This window comes from Eretmochelys imbricata, chromosome 4 (assembly GCF_965152235.1).
Source record: "Eretmochelys imbricata isolate rEreImb1 chromosome 4, rEreImb1.hap1, whole genome shotgun sequence".
In the NCBI taxonomy this organism is placed as follows: Eukaryota; Metazoa; Chordata; order Testudines; family Cheloniidae; genus Eretmochelys; species Eretmochelys imbricata.
Genome location: NC_135575.1, coordinates 145,373,962 through 145,397,294, shown reverse-complemented (window position 1 = coordinate 145,397,294; position 23,333 = coordinate 145,373,962). Strand labels below are relative to the sequence as shown.

Here is a 23,333-nt window from a genome sequence, read left to right as displayed (position 1 = left end):
AGGGTCCTGCACTTAGGATGGAAGAATCCAATGCACCGCTACAGACTAGGGACCGAATGGCTCGGCAGCAGTTCTGCGGAAAAGGACCTAGGGGTGACAGTGGACGAGAAGCTGGATATGAGTCAGCAGTGCGCCCTTGTTGCCAAGAAGGCCAATGGCATTTTGGGATGTATAAGTAGGGGCATAGCGAGCAGATCGAGGGACGTGATCGTTCCCCTCTATTCGACATTGGTGAGGCCTCATCTGGAGTACTGTGTCCAGTTTTGGGCCCCACACTACAAGAAGGATGTGGATAAATTGGAGAGAGTCCAGCGAAGGGCAACAAAAATGATTAGGGGTCTAGAACACATGACTTATGAGGAGAGGCTGAGGGAGCTGGGATTGTTTAGCCTGCAGAAGAGAAGAATGAGGGGGGATTTGATAGCTGCTTTCAACTACCTGAAAGGGGGTTCCAAAGAGGATGGATCTAGACTGTTCTCAATGGTAGCAGATGACAGAACGAGGAGTAATGGTCTCAAGTTGCAGTGGGGGAGGTTTAGATTGGATATTAGGAAAAACTTTTTCACTAAGAGGGTGGTGAAACACTGGAATGTGTTACCTAGGGAGGTGGTAGAATCTCCTTCCTTAGAGGTTTTTAAGGTCAGGCTTGACAAAGCCCTGGCTGGGATGATTTAACTGGGAATTGGTCCTGCTTCGAGCAGGGGATTGGACTAGATGACCTTCAGGGGTCCCTTCCAACCCTGATATTCTATGATTCTATGATTGTGTTACCTACTGAGGGTGTGGAAACCTGTCCCAAGAAGGAAAAGATTCCTGAACTTGTGTGTGGCAAAGGGAAGGAGAATGCTTCTGACTTTTTATCTAGGAAGTCTGTCAGTTTGCCTGAAAGGGGATTGTGTAGGAATCCGCCAGATGGGCCAGAGGTAATTCTGGATGTAAGGGAGACCCAGAAAGAGTCTGTTGTTGCTCAGGAAAGTGTTCCTCTAGAGCACGCCCTAGGAGAAGAGGGTAAGAGCAGAATTTCTCAAAAAGAAAAGGAGTACTTGTGGCACCTTAGAGACTAACCAATTTATTTGAGCATGAGCTTTCGTGAGCTTTATGCATCCGATGAAGTGAGCTGTAGCTCACGAAAGCTCATGCTCAAATAAATTGGTTAGTCTCTAAGGTGCCACAAGTACTCCTTTTCTTTTTGCGAATACAGACTAACACGGCTGTTACTCTGAAACCTAGCAGAATTTCTGTGAGGGGTGAATTGTTGCATAGAAAAGCCCTAGGGAAAGGAATCCTCAGGGAGTCTTTGCAAGCAGTTTACTGCAACTGAAGGGTATGAAAGTGATTTAATCAAGAAAGTCTCCACTCCTAACAGCCAGAAATTTTCTGTTGTGAATAGATCCACTGACTTTCCTTTTGAAAGACCCAGTGTGGAGAGCTTTGAGAAGGTCTCAGGTGGAGTGAAAGCTGTTAAGAAAGTTAAACAGTCCTCTAACCAAGTGGCTGTGTTTGGCCAGCTTGTTGGGGAGAAGACCCAATCCCAGTTTGACCCCCTGGGGTTTTGGGGTGGCCAAAGGGCATGGGCCGCATAAACCTTCCCACATGCGGCCTGCAAGTGCTATCGACCACCCCCGACCTAAGGGAGTGCATGTGACGAAGCGGGACTGTTCTTAATGTTTCCTCTGAATAGTGTGGGGGTGCCTCAGTTTCCCCTATGCAGTTCTTAAGTATCTAGGGGGTGGGGTAAGGGTGTATGATCATTGCAGAGCCCTAGAGGGCAGGTGTGTGCAGGGGTCTGGACACAGAGAATGGCGACACCCTGTTTCCTGGCAACTGATGGCCTGGCCCTTCCCCCCTGCAAGGTGAGAGCTAAAGGGTTGGAGAACAAAGGAATCCGGTGACCAGGGAAAGGGACAAAGCCCAGAGGAGGAGGGGCTGGAGGGAGTTTCAGTTTGGGGCTGGCTGGGGACATGGAGTGAAGGGCAGACATGGCTGTCTGGCTTAGTGCCCCCCAAAATGGACCCGGCTGAGAGGTCCTGTTCTCTGCACCTACAAGCTCTGTTTTAGACCACGTTCCTGTCATCTAATAAGCCTTCTGTGTTACTGGCTGGATGAGAGTCACGTCTGACTGCGGAGTTGGGGGGCAGGACCCTCTGGCTTCCCCAGGACCCCACCTGAGCGGACTCGCTGGGGGAAGCACACGGAGGGGCAGAGGATGCTGAATGCTCTGAGGTCAGGCCCAGGGAGGTGGGAGCTGTGTGAGCTGTGTGTCCTGCAGACAGGCTGCTCACAGAAAGGCAACTGCCCCAGAGTCCTGACTGGCTTCGTAGGGAGCAGTTCCAGAGCATCGCCCGGGGACTCTGTGACAACTGGCGGCAGCGGTGGGATGTACTGCACCCCATGGATGGCACTTCCTGCAGTAAGTGACCGGGGAGCAGTAAAACGAAGGGGGATTGACGAGGACCAGGCGTGCTGAAGACTCAGAGAGGAGCGGTTTCGGGGGGTGGTTAACTCCTGGGAGTGTGTGACCAGCAAGAAGGACTGTGCAGTAATGGGGTCCCCTTGGGGACTGCAGTGAGCAGTCTCAGGGGCGGAGGAGCCTGCGGCTCGGTCCTGGGAGAGAGGGGGTGACCTCGGGAAGGGCTGGCACACTAGGGGTTCTCCCTGGAAACCGTGGGGAGCTGAGAGCACTCAGGCCTGTGAGTCCACAACAACTTGGGAGGAGCGGAGTGATGGCCTGTCACCATCTCCTGAAGAAGGACATTGTAACCCTGTGCAGAAAGAGAGGGTTGAGCATTGGAATTGTGGATTTGTGTTGGAAATGGCCCAACAAGATGATCACTTTAGATAAGCTATTACCAGCAGGACAGTGGGGTGGGAGGAGGTATTGTTTCATGATCTCTGTGTGTATATAATGTCTGCTGCAGTTTCCACGGTATGCATCCGATGAAGTGAGCTGTAGCTCACGAAAGCTCATGCTCAAATAAATTGGTTAGTCTCTAAGGTGCCACAAGTACTCCTTTTCTTTTTGAGCATTGGAAAGTTCACCAAAGCAGAGTTAATCGTGCAGCTGGAGGAGGATGACCGCTCTAAGGAACAGATTCCTGACCCCAAATGGGGCTATAGCAGGATCTGGGAGCAGCTGGAGTGGTAGCCAGGCATCCCCAAGACTCCTGTCCCCGACCAGACGAGGGTCTTCACGATCAGGTTCCCCATCGGGGGATCGGAGACAGACGGGATTGGAGCTGAGTGCGAGAGAGCAAGAGGACTGAGAGACAGCGAGAGTCTGAGAAAGAGCTGCAGAAGCAGCAGCAGCATGAACTGGCGATGGGTGAGCGGAGAGGCATAGGGATCTACACCCTTATCCCACCATCTAGATACTTAAGAACTCCATGGGGGAAACTGAGGCACCCCCAGAATATTCAGAGGAAACATTAAGAACAGTCCCGCTTCGTGACACACACTCCCAGGGGTTAAGCATAGCTCCTCCGCCCCCCGAAACCGCTCCTCTCTGAGCCTTCAGCATGCCTGGTTCCCGTCAATCCCCCTTTGTTTTACTGCTCCCCAGTCACCTACTGCAAAAAGCGCCATCCATGGGTGCAGTACATCCCACCTCTGCCACCAGTTGTCACGGAGCGTGGGGAGTCTGGGCCCTGCATCCTTCTTCCTGGGATTCACCATGACTCTCAGCCAGCTAGTAAAACAGAGGTTTATTAGACGACAGGAAGATGGTCTAACACAGAGCTTGTCTGTACAGAGAACAGGACCCCTCAGCTGGGTCCATTTTGGGGGGCAGTGAGCCAGACAACCACATCTGCCCTTCACTCCATGTCCCAGCCAGCCCCAAACTGAAACTCTCTCCAGCCCCTCCTCCTCTGGGCTTTGTCCCTTTCCCGGGCCAGGAGGGCACCTGATTCCTTTGTTCTCCAACCCTTTAGCTCTCACCTTGCAGGGGGGAAGGGCCCAGGCCATCAGTTGCCAGGAGACAGAGTGTCGGCCATTTATGTACACTGGCCCTTTGCTCTGCAACAATCACACACCCCTATCCCACCACCTAGAGACTTAAGAAATGCATAGGGGAAACTGAGGCACCCCTACGGTATACAGAGGAAACATTAAAAACAGTCCCACTTTGTCACACCTTTGTAACCTGTGCAGGGCTCTGCCTTGGTCTGCATTGCAGCCCGGGCTCAGGGAGCTGCCCAGCATGAACCCCACGTCACCAGTGGTAACTTCCACTGCTGGCCAAGCGCGTGGGGAGGGAGCGGGGCAGCCATAGTGTGGGAATTGTGTGTGCTGTTTTTATGATGCCTGTGTGTGCCTCAGTTTCCACTGTAAGCTGCAGCCTCACCGACTGAAGTGGGGGAAGTGATGGTCCCAGGCAAAAAGATTGCCAGCCTGTGTATGAAAACCTTCGAAAGCCAAGGCAGCTTGTGCCTTAAGACTCTGCCAGCCTATCACTCAGGGTGAGAATTTGCTAATTCATAGCCTAGCTTTCCAATGTGTTAAACTCAGTTTGCGGTTTTGTTTATTTACTAATCTGCTTTGTTTGCTATCACTTCTAATCACTTAAAATCTATCTTTCGTAGTTAATAAACTTGTTTTTGTTTTGTCTAAAACCAGTGTGTGGAAATCATACTTGGGGCAGAAAGCTGTTGCATATCTCTCTCCACACTGGGGGAGGGGGCGAGTTTCATGAGCTTGTGCTGTACAGGTCTCTGTACAAAGCAAGATGATATAATTCTGGATTTACCCTTCAAAGGGGGCTGTTGTGCACTTGAGTAACTGGGCAGTTCCTTACCTGAGCCTTGCCACGCAGAGCTGATCTCAGCATCTGTGTGAAGCTGCAGCTTGGTGTGTCCCTACCGGTGCGAATGCTGGTGGAAGTGCCAGCTTGGAGAGCTTGGCAGCTTGTCACAGCAGCACAGCGTGAGAGGGAGCCCAGGCTGGTGGATCAGGTGGGCTCAGTGGTACCCCAGTTCCAGGCAGCACCCCGAAGGGAGAACCTGTCATGGAGAGATCTAAGAAGATTGCACTCTCCCGAGAGATGGAAGATGTGCAACACCATCTTCAGGAGCTGACGGCAGGAAATGGCATTACAGAATCCTGCAGCCCATCTGCCTCACCCTCTGTGGTGGTCTGTAAAAGGAATGGGAAAATCCTGGCCCTGGTTCAGGGGGCTCAGTCCAGGCATAGGGCCTGCATGCGCGTCTTGGGCCCGTGATGTGTGTCACTGAGCCACAGGATCGGTGCCACTGCCAGCTTCTAAACAGCCCCTTGGGGGGCCCTTCAGTGGGGCAGCTCCCAAGGGCCCCACCCTCCCTCTGGGGCCGGCCCTGCAGCCTCCAGTCCCCGCCTCCGAGACTGAGTCTCCATCTCCAGCCTCCTGGGTCACCCGTGCTCTGCCCGGTGAGTCCCACGGAGCCAGGCCTGCGGGGGCCCAGCCGGGGTTGGCAGAGGCCCCCGTCACGTTCTCCACGCAGCGGTTTGCTGGTCACCGGGGCGCGGCGCTGGCAGCCGTCAGTGGAGCCAAGATAAGCAAAGTGGAGCCTGGGGGAGATGGGGGGCCCTCGGGGAATGGGGGTGGGGCTAGCATCCCATTGCTTCCCCATCTCCCCTGCTCCCTGGGGCCCTGATGTTGCCAGGCCAGAGCCCTCATAGGCCCTGTTCCCACATGGCTCCACCCACTGCTCCCCTTGGCCCTGGGACAGGGTCACAGCCTGGCCCCGCAGCCTGGCCTGGCCCTGTCCTCCTGGGGCGCTGGTGAGCCCCCCCTCCTGAGCCCCCGCCCAGGCCATGGCGCTTATAGTGACCCCAAGTGAGGCAGATCATCTGGGGCATTGAGATCGGGGGTGGGGGTGCTGGACCCTTCCCTGGTGAGACGCCCCTGCACAGGGGGGAACAGTGCCATAGTGCTGCCCTGCCCCTCCCCCAGCCCAGCCCCCAAGGCCCCTGCAGGCAGCAGCAGAATTTATGGGGGTGCCTGGGGGGGGTCCCAGCATCCTCCCCCCAGGTACCCGCATGTCAGGGGCTTGCTCATCAGCTGTGGGGGGCAGGATGAGCGTCGGGGGGGGGGGGAACTGTCCCTGCACAAAGCATTATGAAGGCAGGAGTTGGTGCCAGGCACCTGCAGGCCTCTGAGAGCCCCAGGACCCATGGGGCTGTGGCTGCTGCCCGGCCCGGTGCATGGCTCTGCCAGCTGGCGTGGGGCACTGGGAGCGCTGCCCCCGCCCAGCCCCATGTCACGGCCCTACAGCCAAGGCCGGGCAGCCGGGGCCGCTCCCAGTGAGGCAGAAGGAGCTGGCAGCGGGCAGGACAATGAGCCATTCACTGGGGCGAGCTCCTTGGGTAGCCCCGATGAGGGCAGCAGCCTGGGGCTCTGCTCGGCGGCAGAGCCGCGACGTGACAGCCCTGAGCACGGACAAGCTGCCCTTGTGTGTGGGGCGCCGCCGGCACCCCCGATCAACGGCGGGGCAGCACCAGCCCCCCCAGCCCTGCCCAGACATAGCCTGCCCCCCGCTGGCCCGTGTGTGGCGCGCCGGGCCAGGGGTCTGCCACCCACAGGGGTGAAGGAGAGACAGCAAGCCCAGCACCTTTCCCACTCCCAGCTCCACTCTGCCCCAGCTCCCCTGAGTGCCACTCTGCCCATTATACAACTGGGGAAACTGAGGTACCAAGTGAGCAAGGGACCTGCCCAAGGTCACAGTCAGGGCCAGAGGCCTAGCTCCCAGCCCCACCTCCAGCTCTAACCCACTGGATCCCTCCCACCCCTGAGCTGGGAAGAACCTAGGAGCCCTGGCTCCCAGCTCCCCACCCCGGCTCTGACCATTAGAGCCACTCTCTGACTGGCACAGATTGTATCTCACACACAATCGCTGTTTCAGTCTCTCCCAGGTCCCCCATGTTCCCCTCCCCCACTGCCGCTCCAGATGGGCCAAGAGGTGTCATCTAGCTGGGGGGGGGCACAGACCCAGACGTGTCCTCACTGCCCCTCCCCCCCACTTAGGGGGAGGCACCCTGGCTTCCAGCTGTGACGCCAGGTGCCCTGGAAGGGGGGACATTGGGCTCGCCCTTCGGGTTTGGCTGGTGATGGGCCGTGGGCTGGAACGTGCCCAGCAGATGTGACCTCCCCTCCCCGCATGGCTGGTCAGATGCTCCAGAGTGTGGGGGGGCCCCAGCGCAGGGAGAGGCCCTTCCCCCCTCCACCCCCACCCCCTCCGCCAGGGCTCCACACCAGTGCCACGGCAAGGCCCTGCTACCAGCCTGGCCTCCAGGGCCCCCAAAGAAGAGCTCCCTCCCCCACACCTGCCAGACTAGGCAGGGCAGCTCAACCCCCCCACAACTGACACCCCCAGACAGTGAGACAACACCCCCACCCTGCGTCCTCAGGACCAAACCAGGGCCAGCTTGATACAGGAGTCCATGCACGGGTCACCCCCCATGGAGGGGCACCGGCAGAGCTGGGGGGAGCCCAGGACCGGGCTAGCAGGGGCTGCGGGTCGGGAGTGAGGGGCACCGGCAGGGCTGGGGGGGGGCAGGGGACTGTGAGGCAGGATGGGGGGGGATGCAGCTGCTCCCCAAACTGTCCTTTACTAGCCAGTTCTCCTGTCCCTTGTGGCTTATTTATCTTGTGGTGGGGGGCAGCGGAGGGGCCGTGCGGGCATGGGATGGGGGGCGCTGGTGGGGGGGATGGCGTGGCGCCGGGTCCGCCACCGGACGCTGGGGCAGGAGCGCCGGGTTCCCCCCCCGGCGCTGGGGGGGCCTGGGGCGGGAGGCGCCGGGTTCCCCCCCCCGGGGTCGCTGGGGGGGGCTGGAGCGGGGGGCGCCGAGTCCCCCCCCGGTGCTGGGGGGGGGCTGGGGTGGGGGGCGCCGGAGGGGGCTGGAGCGCGGGGCGCCGGGTTCCCCCCCCGGGCGCTGGGGGGGGGCTGGGGCGGGAGGCGCCGGGTTCCCCCCCTGGGCGCTGGGGGGGGCTGGGGAGGGGGGCGCCGGGTTCCCCCCCCGGGCGCTGGGGGGGGCTGGAGCGGGGGGCGCCGGGTTCCCCCCCCGGGCGCTGGGGGGGGGGTTGTGGCGGGGGGCGCTGGGGGGGCCGGGGGCGCCTTCGCAGACACCCGGCAGGGGGGCGGGGCGCGCGGCAGGGGAGGGTCCCACGGCCCCCGCGCTGTTACCCCCCCGGCCCGCCAGGGGGCGCCCGGCCTGCCGCGGGCGGAGAGCGGGGACTACAGCTCCCGGCCTGCACCGCGCCAGCCGCTCCGTGCCCCGCCCCCGGCTCGCGGGCGGCCTGGCCGCGCAGGGCACGGCGGGAGCTGTAGTTCTCGCCGTTGCCGTGGGGACAGGCCCCGCCCCAACCCGGAAGTGGGTGGGAGGCGGTTCTAAGATGGCGTCTCCTCCTCAGGGGGGCCCGATGGCGATCGCCATGCGGCTGCGGAACCAGCTCCAGGCCGTCTACAAGATGGACCCGCTCCGCAACGAGGTGAGGCGCCGCGGCTCCCCCAGCAGCGGCCGCGCCTCGGGGCGGACAGAGCAAGGCGCATGCGCGGGCGGAAGAGGGGCTCCCGCGCCTGAGTGGGCGACGGACAGGGCCGCGCATGCGCACCAGTGACGGTGCGCACGTGCCCTGAAGGCGGTGTCTGGCGGGGCGAGGGCTGCCCGTGCGCATGCGCAGCCGTGAGCCGGCGTGTCCACGCCATGGGGACTCTGAGTCCGCTCCAGGGGGCGGGGCCTAGGGGCCAGGCCCCGCCCGCAGCCGGGCTGGGGCAGAGTTAAGGTGATGTCGCCTGGGGGAGGCACAGGCGAGTGTAGGGGCGGGGAGTAGCCCAGTCATGGAACCTTCTCCAGTCCCTGCCCCCCACAGTCCACAGGGGTCCCCCTCCTGCCCAGCTGGGGCACCCACGTATTGCTGGGGCAGCCTGGTGGGTACCCTGCGCAGGGTCCCCCGGGGCTTTGTGCCTAACGGGCTCCCGGGCACCACCCCAGCACATGGGTCAGGAGGAGCCAGGGGTCGAGAGCCGCTCTGCTGATCTGGGGGTGGGGGTAGGCCTCGCTTGTCCCTCTCTTGTCACTCAGCCCCAGAAGTGGAGATTCAAGGGCCGCTGGATTGGCCCCCCAAGACGGTGGCCGCACTAGCAGAGATGTGGGGGGAGGGGACTCCAGGGCTGGGCTGTAGGGGCTGCGGGTCGGGAGTGAGGGGCACCGGCAGAGCTGTGGGGGGAGCCCAGGGCCGGGCTAGCGGGGGCTGCAGGTTGGGAGCGAGGGGCGCCGGCAGAGCTGGGGGGGCAGGAGCCCAGGGCTGGGCTAGCAGGGGCTGCGGGTCGGGAGTGAGGGGCACCGGCAGGGCTGTGGGGGGAGCCCAGGGCTGGGCTGTAGGGGCTGCGGGTCGGGAGCGAGGGGCACCGGCAGGGCTGCGGGGGGCAGGAGCCCAGGGCCGGGCTAGCAGGGGCTGCGGGTCGGGAGTGAGGGGCACCGGCAGGGCTGTGGGGGAGCCCAGGGCTGGGCTAGCAGGGGCTGCGGGTCGGGAGCGAGGGGCACCGGCAGGGCTGCGGGGGGCAGGAGCCCAGGGCCGGGCTAGCAGGGGCTGCGGGTCGGGAGTGAGGGGCACCGGCAGGGCTGTGGGGGAGCCCAGGGCTGGGCTAGCAGGGGCTGCGGGTCGGGAGCGAGGGGCACCGGCAGGGCTGTGGGGGGAGCCCAGGGCTGGGCTAGCGGGGGCTGCGGGTCGGGAGTGAGGGGCGCCGGCAGGGCTGTGGGGGGAGCCCAGGGCTGGGCTAGCGGGGGCTGCGGGTCGGGAGCGAGGGGCACCGGCAGGGCTGTGGGGGGAGCCCAGGGCTGGGCTGTAGGGGCTGCGGGTCGGGAGCGAGGGGCACCAGCAGGGCTGGGGGGGAGCCCAGGGCTGGGCTGTAGGGGCTGTGGGTCGGGAGCGAGGGGCGCGGGCAGGGCTGTGGGGGGAGCCCAGGGCTGGGCTGTAGGGGCTGCGGGTCGGGAGCGAGGGGCACCGGCAGGGCTGTGCGGGGAGCCCAGGGCTGGGCTAGCAGGGGCTGTGGGTCGGGAGTGAGGGGCACCGGCAGGGCTGTGGGGGGAGCCCAGGGCTGGGCTGTAGGGGCTGCGGGTCGGGAGCGAGGGGCACCGGCAGGGCTGTGGGGGGAGCCCAGGGCTGGGCTGTAGGGGCTGCGGGTCGGGAGCGAGGGGCACCGCCAGGGCTGTGGGGGGAGCCCAGGGCTGGGCTAGCAGGGGCTGCGGGTCGGGAGCGAGGGGCACCGGCAGGGCTGGGGGGGAGCCCAGGGCTGGGCTGTAGGGGCTGTGGGTCAGGAGCGAGGGGCACCGGCAGAGCTGCGGGGGGCAGGAGCCCAGGGCCGGGGTAGCAGGGGCTGCGGGTCGGGAGTGAGGGGCACCGGCAGGGCTGCGGGGGGCAGGAGCCCAGGGCCGGGGTAGCAGGGGCTGCGGGTCGGGAGTGAGGGGCACCGGCAGGGCTGTGGGGGGAGCCCAGGGCTGGGCTGTAGGGGCTGCGGGTCGGGAGCGAGGGGCACCGCCAGGGCTGTGGGGGGAGCCCAGGGCTGGGCTAGCAGGGGCTGCGGGTCGGGAGCGAGGGGTACCGGCAGGGCTGGGGGGGAGCCCAGGGCTGGGCTGTAGGGGCTGTGGGTCGGGAGCGAGGGGCACCGGCAGGGCTGTGGGGGGAGCCCAGGGCTGGGCTGTAGGGGCTGCGGGTCGGGAGCGAGGGGCACCGGCAGGGCTGGGGGGAGCCCAGGGCTGGGCTGTAGGGGCTGCGGGTCGGGAGCGAGGGGCGCCGGCAGGGCTGTGGGGGGAGCCCAGGGCTGGGCTGTAGGGGCTGCGAGTCGGGAGCGAGGGGCACCGGCAGAGCTGTGGGGGGAGCCCAGGGCCGGGGTAGCGGGGGCTGCGGGTCGGGAGTGAGGGGCACCGGCAGGGCTGGGGGGAGCCCAGGGCTGGGCTGTAGGGGCTGCGGGTCGGGAGCGAGGGGCGCCGGCAGGGCTGTGGGGGGAGCCCAGGGCTGGGCTGTAGGGGCTGCGGGTCGGGAGCGAGGGGCACCGGCAGGGCTGGGGGGAGCCCAGGGCTGGGCTGTAGGGGCTGCGGGTCGGGAGCGAGGGGCGCCGGCAGGGCTGCGGGGGGCAGGAGCCCAGGGCTGGGGTAGCAGGGGCTGCGGGTTGGGAGTGAGGGGCACCGGCAGGGCTGTGGGGGGAGCCCAGGGCTGGGCTGTAGGGGCTGCGGGTCGGGAGTGAGGGGCACTGGCAGGGCTGTGGGGGGAGCCCAGGGCTGGGCTGTAGGGGCTGCGGGTCGGGAGCGAGGGGCGCCGGCAGGGCTGTGGGGGAGCCCAGGGCTGGGAGTGAGGGACCCTGGTGACATGTGCCCCGTCTGGCAGGAGGAGGTGAAGGTGAAGATGAAGGAGCTGAACGAGCACATCGTTTGCTGCCTCTGCGCTGGGTACTTCATCGACGCCACCACCATCACCGAGTGTTTGCACACGTGTGAGTGCAGGGGCCAGGCTGGCTGGGGGCACCAGGGGACAGCCCCCCCCGGGGCCGGTTCACGGCCCCCGTCTGTGGGGCAGGGCTCCCAGTGGCCGCGCCGCTCGATCTGGCCCGGCCTGGCCCTGCCGTCGCTGGCCCCGGGGCTGCATTCTGGAGCCCTCCAGCCCCGAGTCTGCCGCAGACCTGGGCAAGAGGGGCCGGGCTGCTCCCTCTGCTGGGCCGGCGTCTCTCCCGGAGAGTTAGGAGCCCCCTCTGTCTGCGAAGGAGCCAGCCGGGCCGGGCTGGGGGGCGGGGCAGGGCAGCTGGCTGAGGGGTGCTCTGTGGGGGTACGGGGTGGGGTGGTCAGAGCCAGCCTCCACCTCTCCCCCACCCCTGCGCTTTCAGGGGTTGCCGGCTCCAGCGAGCCTGGCCAGCGGGTGGCAGCATCGCACCGCCCTGGGTGGGCTGGAGATGCCCCTGGGGGAGGGGGATCAGCTGGGTGCCCAGCTGGCAGGGCGCCCAGCTGGCAGGGCAGCGGGAGCTGGCCCAGCGCCCAGGGCCTGCAGGAGGGTCAGCCCGCAGCACACGGGCCCCAGCCGGGGCAGGGGCAGGGGACGCTGGCTGAAGCCGGCTGCGGGGCTAGATGGGCCCGGGGTGGGGAGCCGGGCAGGGGTAGGGGCTGCTGCCCACGGCGTCCCGGGCTGTGCCAGGCTGGGTCCCCGGCCCTGACGCCCGGCCCTCGCCGCAGTCTGCAAGAGCTGCATCGTCAAGTACCTGCAGACCAGCAAGTACTGCCCCATGTGCAACACCAAGATCCACGAGACCCAGCCGCTGCTCAACCTCAAGCTGGACCGCGTCATGCAGGACGTGCTCTACAAGCTGGTGCCCGGCCTGCAGGAAAGTGAGTGGGGGGGTGACTGTGAGGGCGGGGGGGCCTCTGCTGTGGGGGGCAGGGATGAGGCCGGGGGGCTCTGCTGTGATGGGGGGGCTGTGAGCCCCAGGGGCCGGGGTGGGGGGCTCTGCTGTCCGTGCCCCACCTGCAGCCCCTGTGTAGGGAGCCGTCAGCACAAAGGGCCGGGGCTGCCGCTGGCAGATGCCCAGTCGATGGCTCCACACCGCAGCCCTGGTGCTTCTCAGTCCCTGCCTGGCCAGGGCTGCTTGGGCAGGGCAAGGCTGCCTTCACCCCAGAGCACACAGCCTGGGCCAGGCCCTACTCGGGGGAGGCCGGGGGCCCTGTGTGTGGGGTGGGGGGGGGTGGGGGAGGCCGGGGGCCCTGTGTGTGGGGGGGGCGGGGTGGGGGAGGCCGGGGGCCCTGTGTGTGGGGGAGGCCGGGGGCCCTGTGTGTGGGGGGGTCGGGGGGGGGAGGCCGGGGGCCCTCCCTAGTGCGGGAAGCTGGCCGAGCGCTGCCCCTCTCACTGCAGGCGAGGAGAAGCGGATCCGGGAGTTCTACCAGTCGCGGGGCCTCGACCGAGTGACCCAGCCCAGCAGCGAGGGTGCGATACTCACAGTGCGCTGTGCCTAGCCTGGGGGGCTCTGAGCCCCGTGCTGGGGGTGGGGGGACAGTGGGGTGGCAGGGGGAGGAGGGCTTCATGGAGCTGGGGGAGAACAGGGCGATGGGGAGGGAGGGAGGAGCTGCGGGGGGTGGGACGGGGTGGCAGGGGAGGGGGCTCTGTGGAGCTGGGGGGGCAGGACGGAGGGATGGGGTAGCAGGGGGAGGGGGCTCCGCAGAGCTCGGGGAGGACAGGGGGATGTGGAGGAAGGGTCTCTACGGAGCTGGGGGGGTGGGATGGGGCGGCAGGGGGAGGGGGCTCTGGGGCAGTGGGGGCAGGCTGTAGCTGCCTCTCCCTGGGGCATCCATCCTGCCCCACTCACTGCTGTCTGCTGGGCTGCTCTCGTGCCCTGTGGGCCGCGTTAGCTGGCTGCGGGGGGCTGGGCCCATCGCTGTCCCCGTCTCACTGCCGTGCGTCCCCCCCAGATCCCGTGGTCGACACGATGGGCTTGCCCTACAGCAGCTTCGACCACTCCCGTGCTCACTACTACCGCTTCGACGAGCACGTCTCCCTGTGCCTGGAGCGGCAGAGGTCAGTGGCGCGGTGCCCGTGGCGGGGGCTCAGCAGATGGGTCACTGAACCCTGCCCAGGACTGGGGGTGACGACGTGCCTCTCGATGCTGATCCACAGTTCGCTGCTCTCCAGCCCTGGGCTTCCCTCCCAGTGCCCCCAGCTCTGCCCGGATCCCTCCGTGCCTGCTCTGAAACCCACGCACACCACAGCCATGCAGCCAGCGCTGGGGTGGGACTCGCCTGTTTAATAGCCCCCAGCTGCCCGCGGGAGTCCTGGCTCCATGGAGGCTGTGCTGGGGCCTTAGGGAGACCGAGGGGGATTCCGGAGTGAGACTTTGCCCAGAGCGCCAGGGTTAATGCGACCTCTCTGGGGAGGGGCCGGAGGACGGAGTTACTGGGCCTGGGGTCGGGCTCCGGGTTTACGTGGGGTTCGGGAGGCAGAACGGCCCGCAGTCCAGCACCCCATAGCACGCACTGGAGCAGTGCGGGAGAGGGGAGAGCGCCCCCTGCTGGGTATGAGCTCTGTCCATCCCAAAGCCCCAGCCTCGGGACTGGCTGCAAAGGCAGCTCTGGTCTGCCCGGCCCATGGACCCCTCCCTGGTGAAGTTGGCAGGTGGCCCTAAGGTCGGGGCAGGGGGAAGCGGTGAGGGCAGGTCCGTCACAGAGCAAGCTGGTCGCGTGGCAGGCTGGGCACAAGCACCAGGGTGAAAGGGACAAAGGCCGCAGGCCGTCCGTACCGGCGGGGCTCGTGGTGGGTGAGTGGCTGACTGCCACGCTGTGGCCAGAAGGCGAATGCCGTCCTGAGCTGTGTAAACGGGGGATGTCGAGCAGGAGCTGAGGGGTGATTTTCTGGGGTGGCTGCTGCTGGGATCCTGTGTCTGGCTCTGGTGCCCACAGCTCAAGAGGGACGTTGAGAACTTGGAGGGGGTGGAGAAGAGCCGTGGGAGCGATGGAAGGGTTAGAAACCTGCCCTGGAGTGAGAGACGCAGGGAGCCTGGTCGAGTTAAAGAGAAGGGTCAGGGTGGCTGGATCCCCGTCTGTCGGCACCTACGCGTGGAGCAGAAATGTGGCGGTCCAGGACCCTTCGGCCTGGCAGAGGACAGGCTAACACGTGCTGGGGGCTGGAAGCTGAGGCTAGCCACGTTCAGACGGGACGTGAAGCCCACATGCTGGCCGGGAGGGGAGTGACCCACGAGCCGTTTCCGCAGGGAGGGTCAGGACTGGTGTGTCTCTAAGATGCGGCTCCTGTTCGAGCAGGAGCAGTGCAGGGTGGTCTGGCCTGTGTTCCCCAGGGCCGACGAGGGGAGCGCAGGGTCCCATCTGGCCGGGGGGTGTCTGCGGCTAGGGGCTCTGGGGTGTGGGGTGGAAACGATGAGGCTGGGTTTAGGAGCTCCCAGGGGGAGGTGCTGTGAAGAGGGCCAGGCAGTGCCCATGTTGCACCCGCCCTGTGGGCACTAGGTGTTTGCCCCGGCAGGGTTTGTCCCTGGGCAGGGTTTGCCCCTGGCCCCGCCAGCACTCCCAGCTCTCATGGGCCGTCCCCTCTGGTCTCTCCCCAGCTCCAGCAAAGAGAAGAACAAGACTGGTCTGCAGGTAAGGCCAGGCAGGGGGTGGCTCCCCGCGTGCGCAGACATGGTGCCGTCTGCTGGCAGCCGGGGGCACCGCGAGCCTGCCTGGCTCCCACGGGGGCGCTGGGGCCAGCACGCTGGGGGCCGGGGGCCAGTGTTTCCTGCCTTCTCTCAGCGGTCTGGAGCAGGCCGGTGAGGACACTGGCTCCTCTCAGCCAGGTCCTCGTCCCCCAGCTGGCCAGGGCCTGGCTCTCCCCCACAGCTGTCCGGCTCCCTTGCGGAGGTTGGGCTGGGAGCTTGACCTGCCAGCGCTGTGCGAGGCCCCCACAGCCCCGGGATCCTGTCTTGCTATCTCGGGGGGCTGGAGGCAGTGGCCAGGCCCCTTGCCAGGGGTGGGGGGAGGGCAGCCTGGGTGGCTCCTTCCACTGATGCTTCCTGTGTCCCCCATTGAACCCACACCCCTGGGCTGGGCATCGGCGTGTCCCAATTCCTGCTGGGTCCATGCCAGGGATGCCCCCTGCCCCTGGCCCAAAGGGGGCTGTGCCAGCCCAGAGCCCTGCCCAGGAAACACTGCACCAGGGTAGGGACAGGGAGGGTGGCTGGGGGGGAGCGGGGTGCAGCGCTGGGGGTGGGAGGTGGTCAGGGGAGCCCTGGGGGGGTCTGTTTGGAGTAGCCAGGGCATGCAGGGCTGGCTGGGGGTGTGTGCAGGGGGGGCTGGCCTGGGGATGCGTGCTGGGGGGACCGTGGCTGGCCGGGGGGTGCGTGCTGGGAGTCGCCGGGGGGTGCGTGCTGGGGGCTGGCCGGGGGGTCTGTTTGTCCCAGTCCGGGGCCCCCCATGGTGCACTCTAGGGGGGGGGGGGGCTGGCCGGGGGGTGCGTGCTGGGGGCTGGCCGGGGGGTCTGTTTGTCCCAGTCCGGGGCCCCCATGGTGCACTCTGGGAGGGGGGGGCTGGCCGGGGGGTGCGAGCTGGGGCTGGCCGGGGGGTGCGAGCTGGGGGCTGGCCGGGGGGGTGCGTGCTGGGGGCTGGCCGGGGGTGCGTGCTGGGAGTCGCCGGGGGGTGCGAGCTGGGGGCTGGCCGGGGGTGCGTGCTGGGGGCTGGCCGGGGGGTCTGTTTGTCCAGTCCGGGGCCCCCCATGGTGCACTCTGGGGGGGGGCTGGCCGGGGGTGCGAGCTGGGGGGGGGGCTGGCCGGGGGGTGCGAGCTGGGGGCTGGCCGGGGGGTCTGTTTGTCCCAGTCCGGGGCCCCCCATGGTGCACTCTAGGGGGGGGGGGGCTGGCCGGGGGGTGCGTGCTGGGGGCTGGCCGGGGGGTCTGTTTGTCCCAGTCCGGGGCCCCCCATGGTGCACTCTGGAGGGGGGGGGCTGGCCGGGGGGTGCGTGCTGGGGGCTGGCCGGGGGGTGCGTGCTGGGAGTCGCCGGGGGGTGCGAGCTGGGGGCTGGCCGGGGGGTGCGTGCTGGGGGCTGGCCGGGGGTCTGTTTGTCCCAGTCCGGGGCCCCCCATGGTGCACTCGGGGGGGGGCCCCTCCGGCGCCCTGCCCTCACCCCGCTCTCCCTTGCAGCAGAAGTACGTGCGCTGCTCGGTGCGGGCCCAGGTGCGTCACCTGCGCAGGGTCCTGTGCCACCGCCTGGGGCTGGGGCTGCAGCACGTGAGTGGGCCGGGGGGGCCGGGGGGGCCGGGCGGCGCTGCCAGCCGGGCTGGGCCACTCGCAGGAGGCTGGCAGGCCGGGCACCGGGGGGCTGGGGGCGGGGGGGTTGCAGGTGCGGTTGGAGGGGCCGGGGCGGCTCTCAGGCCGGGCGCCGGGGGCTGGGGGCGGGGGGGTTGCAGGTGCAGTTGGAGGGGCCGGGGGCGGGTCTCAGGCCGGGCACCGGGGGGCCGGGGGCGGGTCTCAGGCCGGGCACCAGGGGGCTGGGGGCGGGGGGGTTGCAGGTGCGGTTGGAGGGCCGGGGCGGGTCTCAGGCCGGGCGCCGGGGGGCTGGGGGCGGGGGGGTTGCAGGTGCGGTTGAGGGGCCGGGGGCGGCTCTCAGGCCGGGCGCCGGGGGGCTGGGGGCGGGGGGGTTGCAGGTGCGGTTGGAGGGGCCGGGGGCGGCTCTCAGGCCGGGCGCCGGGGGGCTGGGGGCGGGGGGTTGCAGGTGCGGTTGGAGGGGCCGGGGGCGGCTCTCAGGCCGGGCGCCGGGGGGCTGGGGGCGGGGGGGTTGCAGGTGCGGTTGGAGGGGCCGGGGGCGGCTCTCAGGCCGGGCGCCGGGGGGCTGGGGGCGGGGGGGTTGCAGGTGCGGTTGGAGGGGCCGGGGGCGGCTCTCAGGCCGGGCGCCGGGGGGCTGGGGGCGGGGGGATTGCAGGTGCGGTTGGAGGGGCCGGGGGCGGCTCTCAGGCGGGCGCCGGGGGGCTGGGGGCGGGGGGGTTGCAGGTGCGGTTGGAGGGGCCGGGGGTGGGTCTCAGGCCGGGCGCCGGGGGGCTGGGGGCGGGGGGGTTGCAGGTGCGGTTGGAGGGGCCGGGGCGGCTCTCAGGCCGGGCGCCGGGGGGCTGGGGGCGGGGGGGTTGCAGGTGCGGTTGGAGGGGCCGGGGGCGGCTCTCAGGCCGGGCGCCGGGGGGCTGGGGCGGGGGGGTTGCAGGTGCGGTTGGAGGGGCCGGGGCGGCTCTCAGGCCGGGCGCCGGGGGGCTGGGGGCGGGGGGGTTGCAGGTGCGGTTGGAGGGGCCGGGGGCGGGTCTCAGGCCGGGCGCCGGGGGGCTGGGGGCGGGGGGGTTGCAGGTGCGGTTGAGGGGCCGGGGGCGGGTCTCAGGCCGGGCGCCGGGGGGCTGGGGGCGGGGGGGTTGCAGGTGCGGTTGGAGGGGCCGGGGGCGGCTCTCAGGCCGGGCGCCGGGGCGCTGGGGGCGGGGGGGTTGCAGGTGCGGTTGGAGGGGCCGGGGGCGGGTCTCAGGCCGGGGGCTGGGGGCGGGGGGGTTGCAGGTGCGGTTGGAGGGGCCGGGGGCGGCTCTCAGGCCGGGCGCCGGGGCGCTGGGGCGGGGGGGTTGCAGGTGCGGTTGGAGGGGCCGGGGGCGGCTCTCAGGCCGGGCACCAGGGGGCTGGGGGCGGGGGGGTTGCAGGTGCGGTTGGAGGGGCCGGGGGCGGCTCTCAGGCCGGGCGCCGGGGGGGCTGGGGGCGGGGGGTTGCAGGTGCGGTTGGAGGGGCCGGGGGCGGCTCTCAGGCCGGGCACCGGGGGCTGGGGGCGGGGGGGTTGCAGGTGCGGTTGGAGGGGCCGGGGGCGGCTCTCAGGCCGGGCACCGGGGGCAGCGCCCATCCACCTGGTGATGCAGCGTCTCCGTGCAGGTGCAGATCCTTTACGGCAGCGAGGTGCTCCCGGATCACATGACCATGAAGCAGCTCTGGCTATCCCGCTGGTTCGGCAAGGTGGGTGCGGGGCCGCGGGCCCTGGCCTGGGCGGGGGGGCGTCGGGCCGGGGTACCTGTCGCGCGAGCGCAGCCCGGCAGCCGCACTGGGCACATTGGGGGGCAGGGCCCTCGCTCTCCCCGGCACGCAGCCGGCCCCAGCCCTGGCCTGGCGCTGCCCGCCGGAGTCCGGCCCGTTGTTTCTCCTGCTGAGTGCCGGGGAGGCTGGGCGCTTCTCCCTCGTTTGAGCTCGCAGGGGGTGCACTGGTGGGGTCTGGCTGCGCTGGGGGGGTGGCAGGGGGGTGCGCTGGGGGGGCCAGGAGGGGTGGTCCCGCTGGCCGTCCCGCTCTCTCACGGCCACTCTCTTGCTTGCAGCCTGCGCCCCTGCTCCTGCATTACAGCGTGAAGGAGAAGAGGAGGTAGGGGGCCTGGGCCGAGGGCGCTGCCCTGCCCAGAGACCCCCGAACCCTGCAGCCCCCCTAACTTAAACCCTCCTGCCCCAGCCCGAGTCTATTTTTTGAATAAAACAGTTGAAAATCCCTGGCCGGCCGGCGTGCGTGGCACCGGGGGAGAGGGGGGCAGGGGAGCCGTGCTGGGCAAGCGCCAGGCAGCGCCCATGGGAGGGAACAAACACACACCCCCCTGCCCGCGGCAGTACCCAGCCCTCCCACGCGCTGGCCCCGGCCCCGGCCCCCCTTCCCACACAGCCGTTCCTGCCCCATGCAGGGGGCCCCGGGTGCCGGGGCCCCACGGTGCCCCCCGTTCCCTTGTAGTGAGGGAGGGAGCCGCGTGGAGACGTTTACCCAGCGCCAGTTGCTCTGTTGCGCTCAATAGATTAATCACCATCACAGCCGCCTCGGGCGTCTCGTCCCCCTGCCAACCCCGCCCCCCGGAGTGATGGGGAAATAATGGGCCTGGGGCCGTGGGGCTGCCCCTCTGCAGCGCAGATAATGAGCCATGATAAAGTCATGGCCCTGGGATTCCTGGGGGGGGGCTTCCCCTGGCTGGCTTCACCACACTCGGCCAATTCGCCACTCTTGTGGGCACGGTACTGCAGGCAGCTGGGCAGAACGCGGCAGGTCCGGGCTGCTGGGGGTCGGGGCACTGCCTACAGGGGGGCGCCCCCTGAATTCCTCTGGCCCCAGGAGGCCTCAGCAGACCTGGCAGTGAGCGCAGGGGAGAATGGGCTGTGCCCAGGCTGCTGGGGTTAGGGAAAGGCGGAGGGGCACCCTTGCCCATGGGGGCACTGGGGGAGGTGCTGGGCCCTGCTCCCACGGCAGGTCACGGGCCGGCCCCTGCACCGAGTGGCTTGTTGAGCTGCGGGCTGGACCGGCTGGCCAGCAGCAAACACGAGCCAGGCAGCTGGTGTCTCCTATTCCTGGAGACCCAACAGGTGCCCCTGAGCCTGGCCCTGGCCCAGCGCCCAGCCCGCGCCGCCCAGTCCTGGAAAGCAGACCTGGCAGGGAACGCAGCTGGCTTGGCAGCCCTGGGTGCACGGCGGGATGGGGGGCAGAGAGCGGGGCCAGGAGTGGGGGGCTGAGCAGAGAGCGCAGCCCTGAGGGGGGCAGGAGGCGGCAGCCCCAGGCAGGCAGGCAGGGAGCATGGCCCCATCTCCCCCTGACGGTGACTGTCCCGGCCCCGTCCCGGCTGTGTTGGTGCTGCCCGGGGCAGTGGAGCCCTGGGCTGGGCGATTCCTGGGCAGGCCCCAGGAACCCAAGGTTTCTTGAGATGTCCTGGGGCCTCAGCTTCCCCGCCGGGAGCGGCCGCGTGGCAGGGCGCTCCGTCATGGCGCTCACTGCCTCTTCTCGGGGGCTGCCGATGCCCCCTTGTCCTCCAGGCTGGGGCTTGCCCTGGGGCTGCTGCTCCTTGGGGCTGGCTGTCTTGGGCCCTGCCTCTGGCCCGGGGCCGGCTCCCGGGCTGTTTATCCTCGCGTGGCCCGTGGCCCACAGCACCTGGTCCCAGAACTGAGACGGGGCGCTGGGTCCTGACCTCCCCCCCACCCCGCCCCAGCTCAGTCACAGGCCAGCCTCCCGCAGCCGTGGGGCGGGCCCACAGCTGCAGCAGGCCCTGGCCAGGGCCCCTGACGGCCGCACGGGATCCCGGCCGCTCAGCCATGGACTTGTCCTAAAGGAGCTTCCTCCACCCAGTAGTAGGAACCCCCCTTTCGTGCTGTGGCCCTGCCCTCCCCCCCCGCCCCCCTCAAGACACAGGAACCAGTCGGGCGCCCACGTCCCAGGGTTTCCCTGGGAGAACAGGTGGAAACTTTCCCTGCCCCCGCAGTATGAGACTCTCAGCTGTGTCAGGGAAATCTGATAAGGGGGTGGGAGAGAAATCAGGATTCCCCCAGCCTGGCCCCCCCCAGCTCTGCCAGCGCCCCTCAATCCTGACCTGCGGCCCCCGCGATCCCTGCCCTGCCCCCCAGCTCTGCTGGTGCCCCTCACTCCTGACCCGCAGCCCCCGGTTTGCTGGCTGGGCGGCTCTGTGCCCTGTCTGGCTGTGGGGGCAGCCGGTCGTTCATCGCCCCACCGGGGCTGTGTTGGGGAGGGGCTGGGCAGGAGGGGGCTGCCTGTGGCTCTGTGATTTATGCCGCACGGCCTGGCAATTAGCAGCGCATCCCCGTGGCCGATCCTTAACCCCTGAGCTCTGCGCGGCTGGGCTGACCCCGGGCCCGGGAGCCCCTGGGGGGGATCTGGTTACCCCGGCCCTGCCCTTCCCACGCGGGCCTGCGCAGTGCCCAGCCCAGCTGTTGGCCATCCCTCAGGCGGCCGGCAGGGCCGGGGGGCAGCCTAGGGCCGAGCGCTCGCCCGCTGCCAAGTAGCTGGTGAAACGCAGAGCAGAGGGCACAGGGCAAAGCCAGCTGGGGACCGCGCGGCCAGCACGTGGGGCGACGGGGCTGGGGTCTCCCAGCCCCCCTGAACATGGGTCCTCCCCACCCAGCCTCCCCACAGCCCCCTGAACACGGGGACTCCCATTCCCCCGAACACGGGGACTCCCAGCCCTCCATGCCCTGCTGCCCCCGGAGACTCCGAGCCCCCCGCCTGCTTCCCCCAGGAAGCTGCTGGCACCATGGCAGCACCTCCCCCCAGAGCCTGCACCAGGGTCGGCGCCGTTCGGACGCCCCCGGGACGGGACAGCCCCTCGCCCCGTCAGCCGGCCGGGCAGAGCCAGGGAGACGGGCCCAGCAGGGCAGCAGGGCAGGGCCCAGTCCCTGGGGGGGCGCTGGCAGGCCTGGAGCCCGGGCGAGGGGCCCTTTGCTGTGTCTGTCACCACGGGCTCTGGCTCCTGCAGCCCCAGCCTGTCAGACGCAGGCCGGGGGCTCCGGCGTTACACAGAGCAGAGCAGGAAGCCGGAGCCGGAGCCGGGCCAGAGCTGGCTGATCCCTCGGCGCATCCCGCACCCCCCGCGTCCCCCACTTATCAGCCCGGCTGGGACAGCACAAGGAGGCTAATTCAAACCAACTGGGCGGCTGACATTGGTAAATGAGCGGCCTGCCTGCGCTGGGACTGAGGGGCAGGAATGCTGCCGGGAATGGGGGGTGCGGCTGGCTGGGGGGGCTCCATGCTCCCAGCCAGCTGTGCCTGACCCCCCCCCCCGGTCCCAGCACTGCCCCCCGCTGGGGCTCCTGCCTTTGGGGGCAGGGCCCGCAGAAAGGGAAAGTTTGGCCCGGGGTTTTGGGTGCTCGTCCCTGCTGTGCCAGGCTCCGAGTGCCCCCCGGGCGGATCTCTGGACACGGGCCCATCTGTCATGGGCTGACAGCTGCCCTGGCACCTGGGGGGGCACTCGGACCCAGCGGGGGGGGTGCAGGCAGACAGTGGCTGGGCTGCCCGCTGCTGGGATGGAGGTGGCACCAGGAGTTGTGGGGCAGTGGCTGGCACCCAGGGGTCTGCTCCCAACCCCGCAGCTGAGAGTGTCCAGGGAGCTGGGGGGGACGGGGGGCTGATTTGCCATGCTCACTTGGCTTTAATTACCTGTTCCTGCGGCCCAGCCACTGCTGCCGGGGGACCGGGCCAGTGACTCTGGGGGCTGCTCGGCTGGGAGCTAACATCTTTCCAGCTTCACATTAACAGCTGGGTCCTGCCCTGTCAGCAGCCAGTGCCTGGCCTGGCCCGTGTGGGCTCCGCAGGGCAGGGGCTGGACACAGGGCAGTGCCCAGCTGGGGGATTCACTCGCTCCTGGGCTGCTGCCCCCCTGTGACAAAGCAGGACTGTTCTTAATGTTTCCTCTGAATAGTGTGGGGGTGCTCAGTTTCCCCTAGGCAGTTCTTAAGTATCTAGGTGTATGATCATTGCAGAGCCCTAGAGGGCATGTGTATGCAGGGGTCTGACGCAGAGAATGGCCGAGACCTGTTTCCTGGCCACTGATGGCCTGGGCCCTTCCCCCCTGCAAGGAGAGAGCTAAAGGGTTGGAGAACAAAGGAATCAGGTGCCCTCCTGGCCCAGAAAAGGGACAAAGCCCAGAGGAGGGGGGGCTGGAGGGAGTTTCAGTTTGGGGCTGGCTGGGGGTGAGGAGTGAAGGGCAGTCGTGGTTGTCTGGCTCACTGCCCCCCAAAATGGACCCAGCTGAGGGGTCCGGTTCTTTGCACCTACAAGCTCTGTTTTAGACATGTTCCTGTCGTCTAATAAACCTTCTGTTTTACTGGCTGGCTGAGAGTCACGTTTGACTGCGGAGTTGGGGGGCAGGACCCTCTGGCTTCCCAGGACCCTGCCTGGGCGGACTCGCTGGGGGAAGCGCACGGAGGGGCAGAGGATGCTGAAGGCTCCGAGGTCAGGACCCAGGAAGGTGGAGCCGGGTGAGCTGTGTGTCCTGCAGACAGGCTGCTCCCAGAGAGGAGACTTCCCCAGAGTCCTGCCTGGCTTCATGGGGAGCAGTTCCAGAGCATCGCCAGGGGACCCCGTGACAA

General features: G+C 68.0%; 1 protein-coding gene across 5 annotated transcripts; it reads left to right on the top strand.

Moving 5' to 3' along the window:
• The first annotated feature begins 8,344 nt into the window (after window positions 1-8,344).
• On the top strand, window positions 8,345-18,972 carry PCGF1 (polycomb group ring finger 1). 5 transcript variants are annotated; one of them, XM_077816123.1, is made up of 9 exons: window positions 8,345-8,461; window positions 11,357-11,462; window positions 12,193-12,345; window positions 12,866-12,937; window positions 13,420-13,525; window positions 15,063-15,096; window positions 16,632-16,715; window positions 18,375-18,455; window positions 18,809-18,972. In XM_077816123.1, the coding sequence occupies exons 1-9, from the start codon at window positions 8,366-8,368 to the stop codon at window positions 18,854-18,856; spliced, it is 780 nt and encodes a 259-aa protein (XP_077672249.1). In that variant the 5' UTR covers window positions 8,345-8,365; the 3' UTR covers window positions 18,857-18,972. The 5 variants fall into 5 exon arrangements, with proteins under 5 accessions (XP_077672249.1, XP_077672251.1, XP_077672248.1 ...); XM_077816125.1 differs by having other exon boundaries at window positions 16,629-16,715; window positions 18,381-18,455; XM_077816122.1 differs by having other exon boundaries at window positions 16,629-16,715.
• Window positions 18,973-23,333: the final 4,361 nt, after the last annotated feature.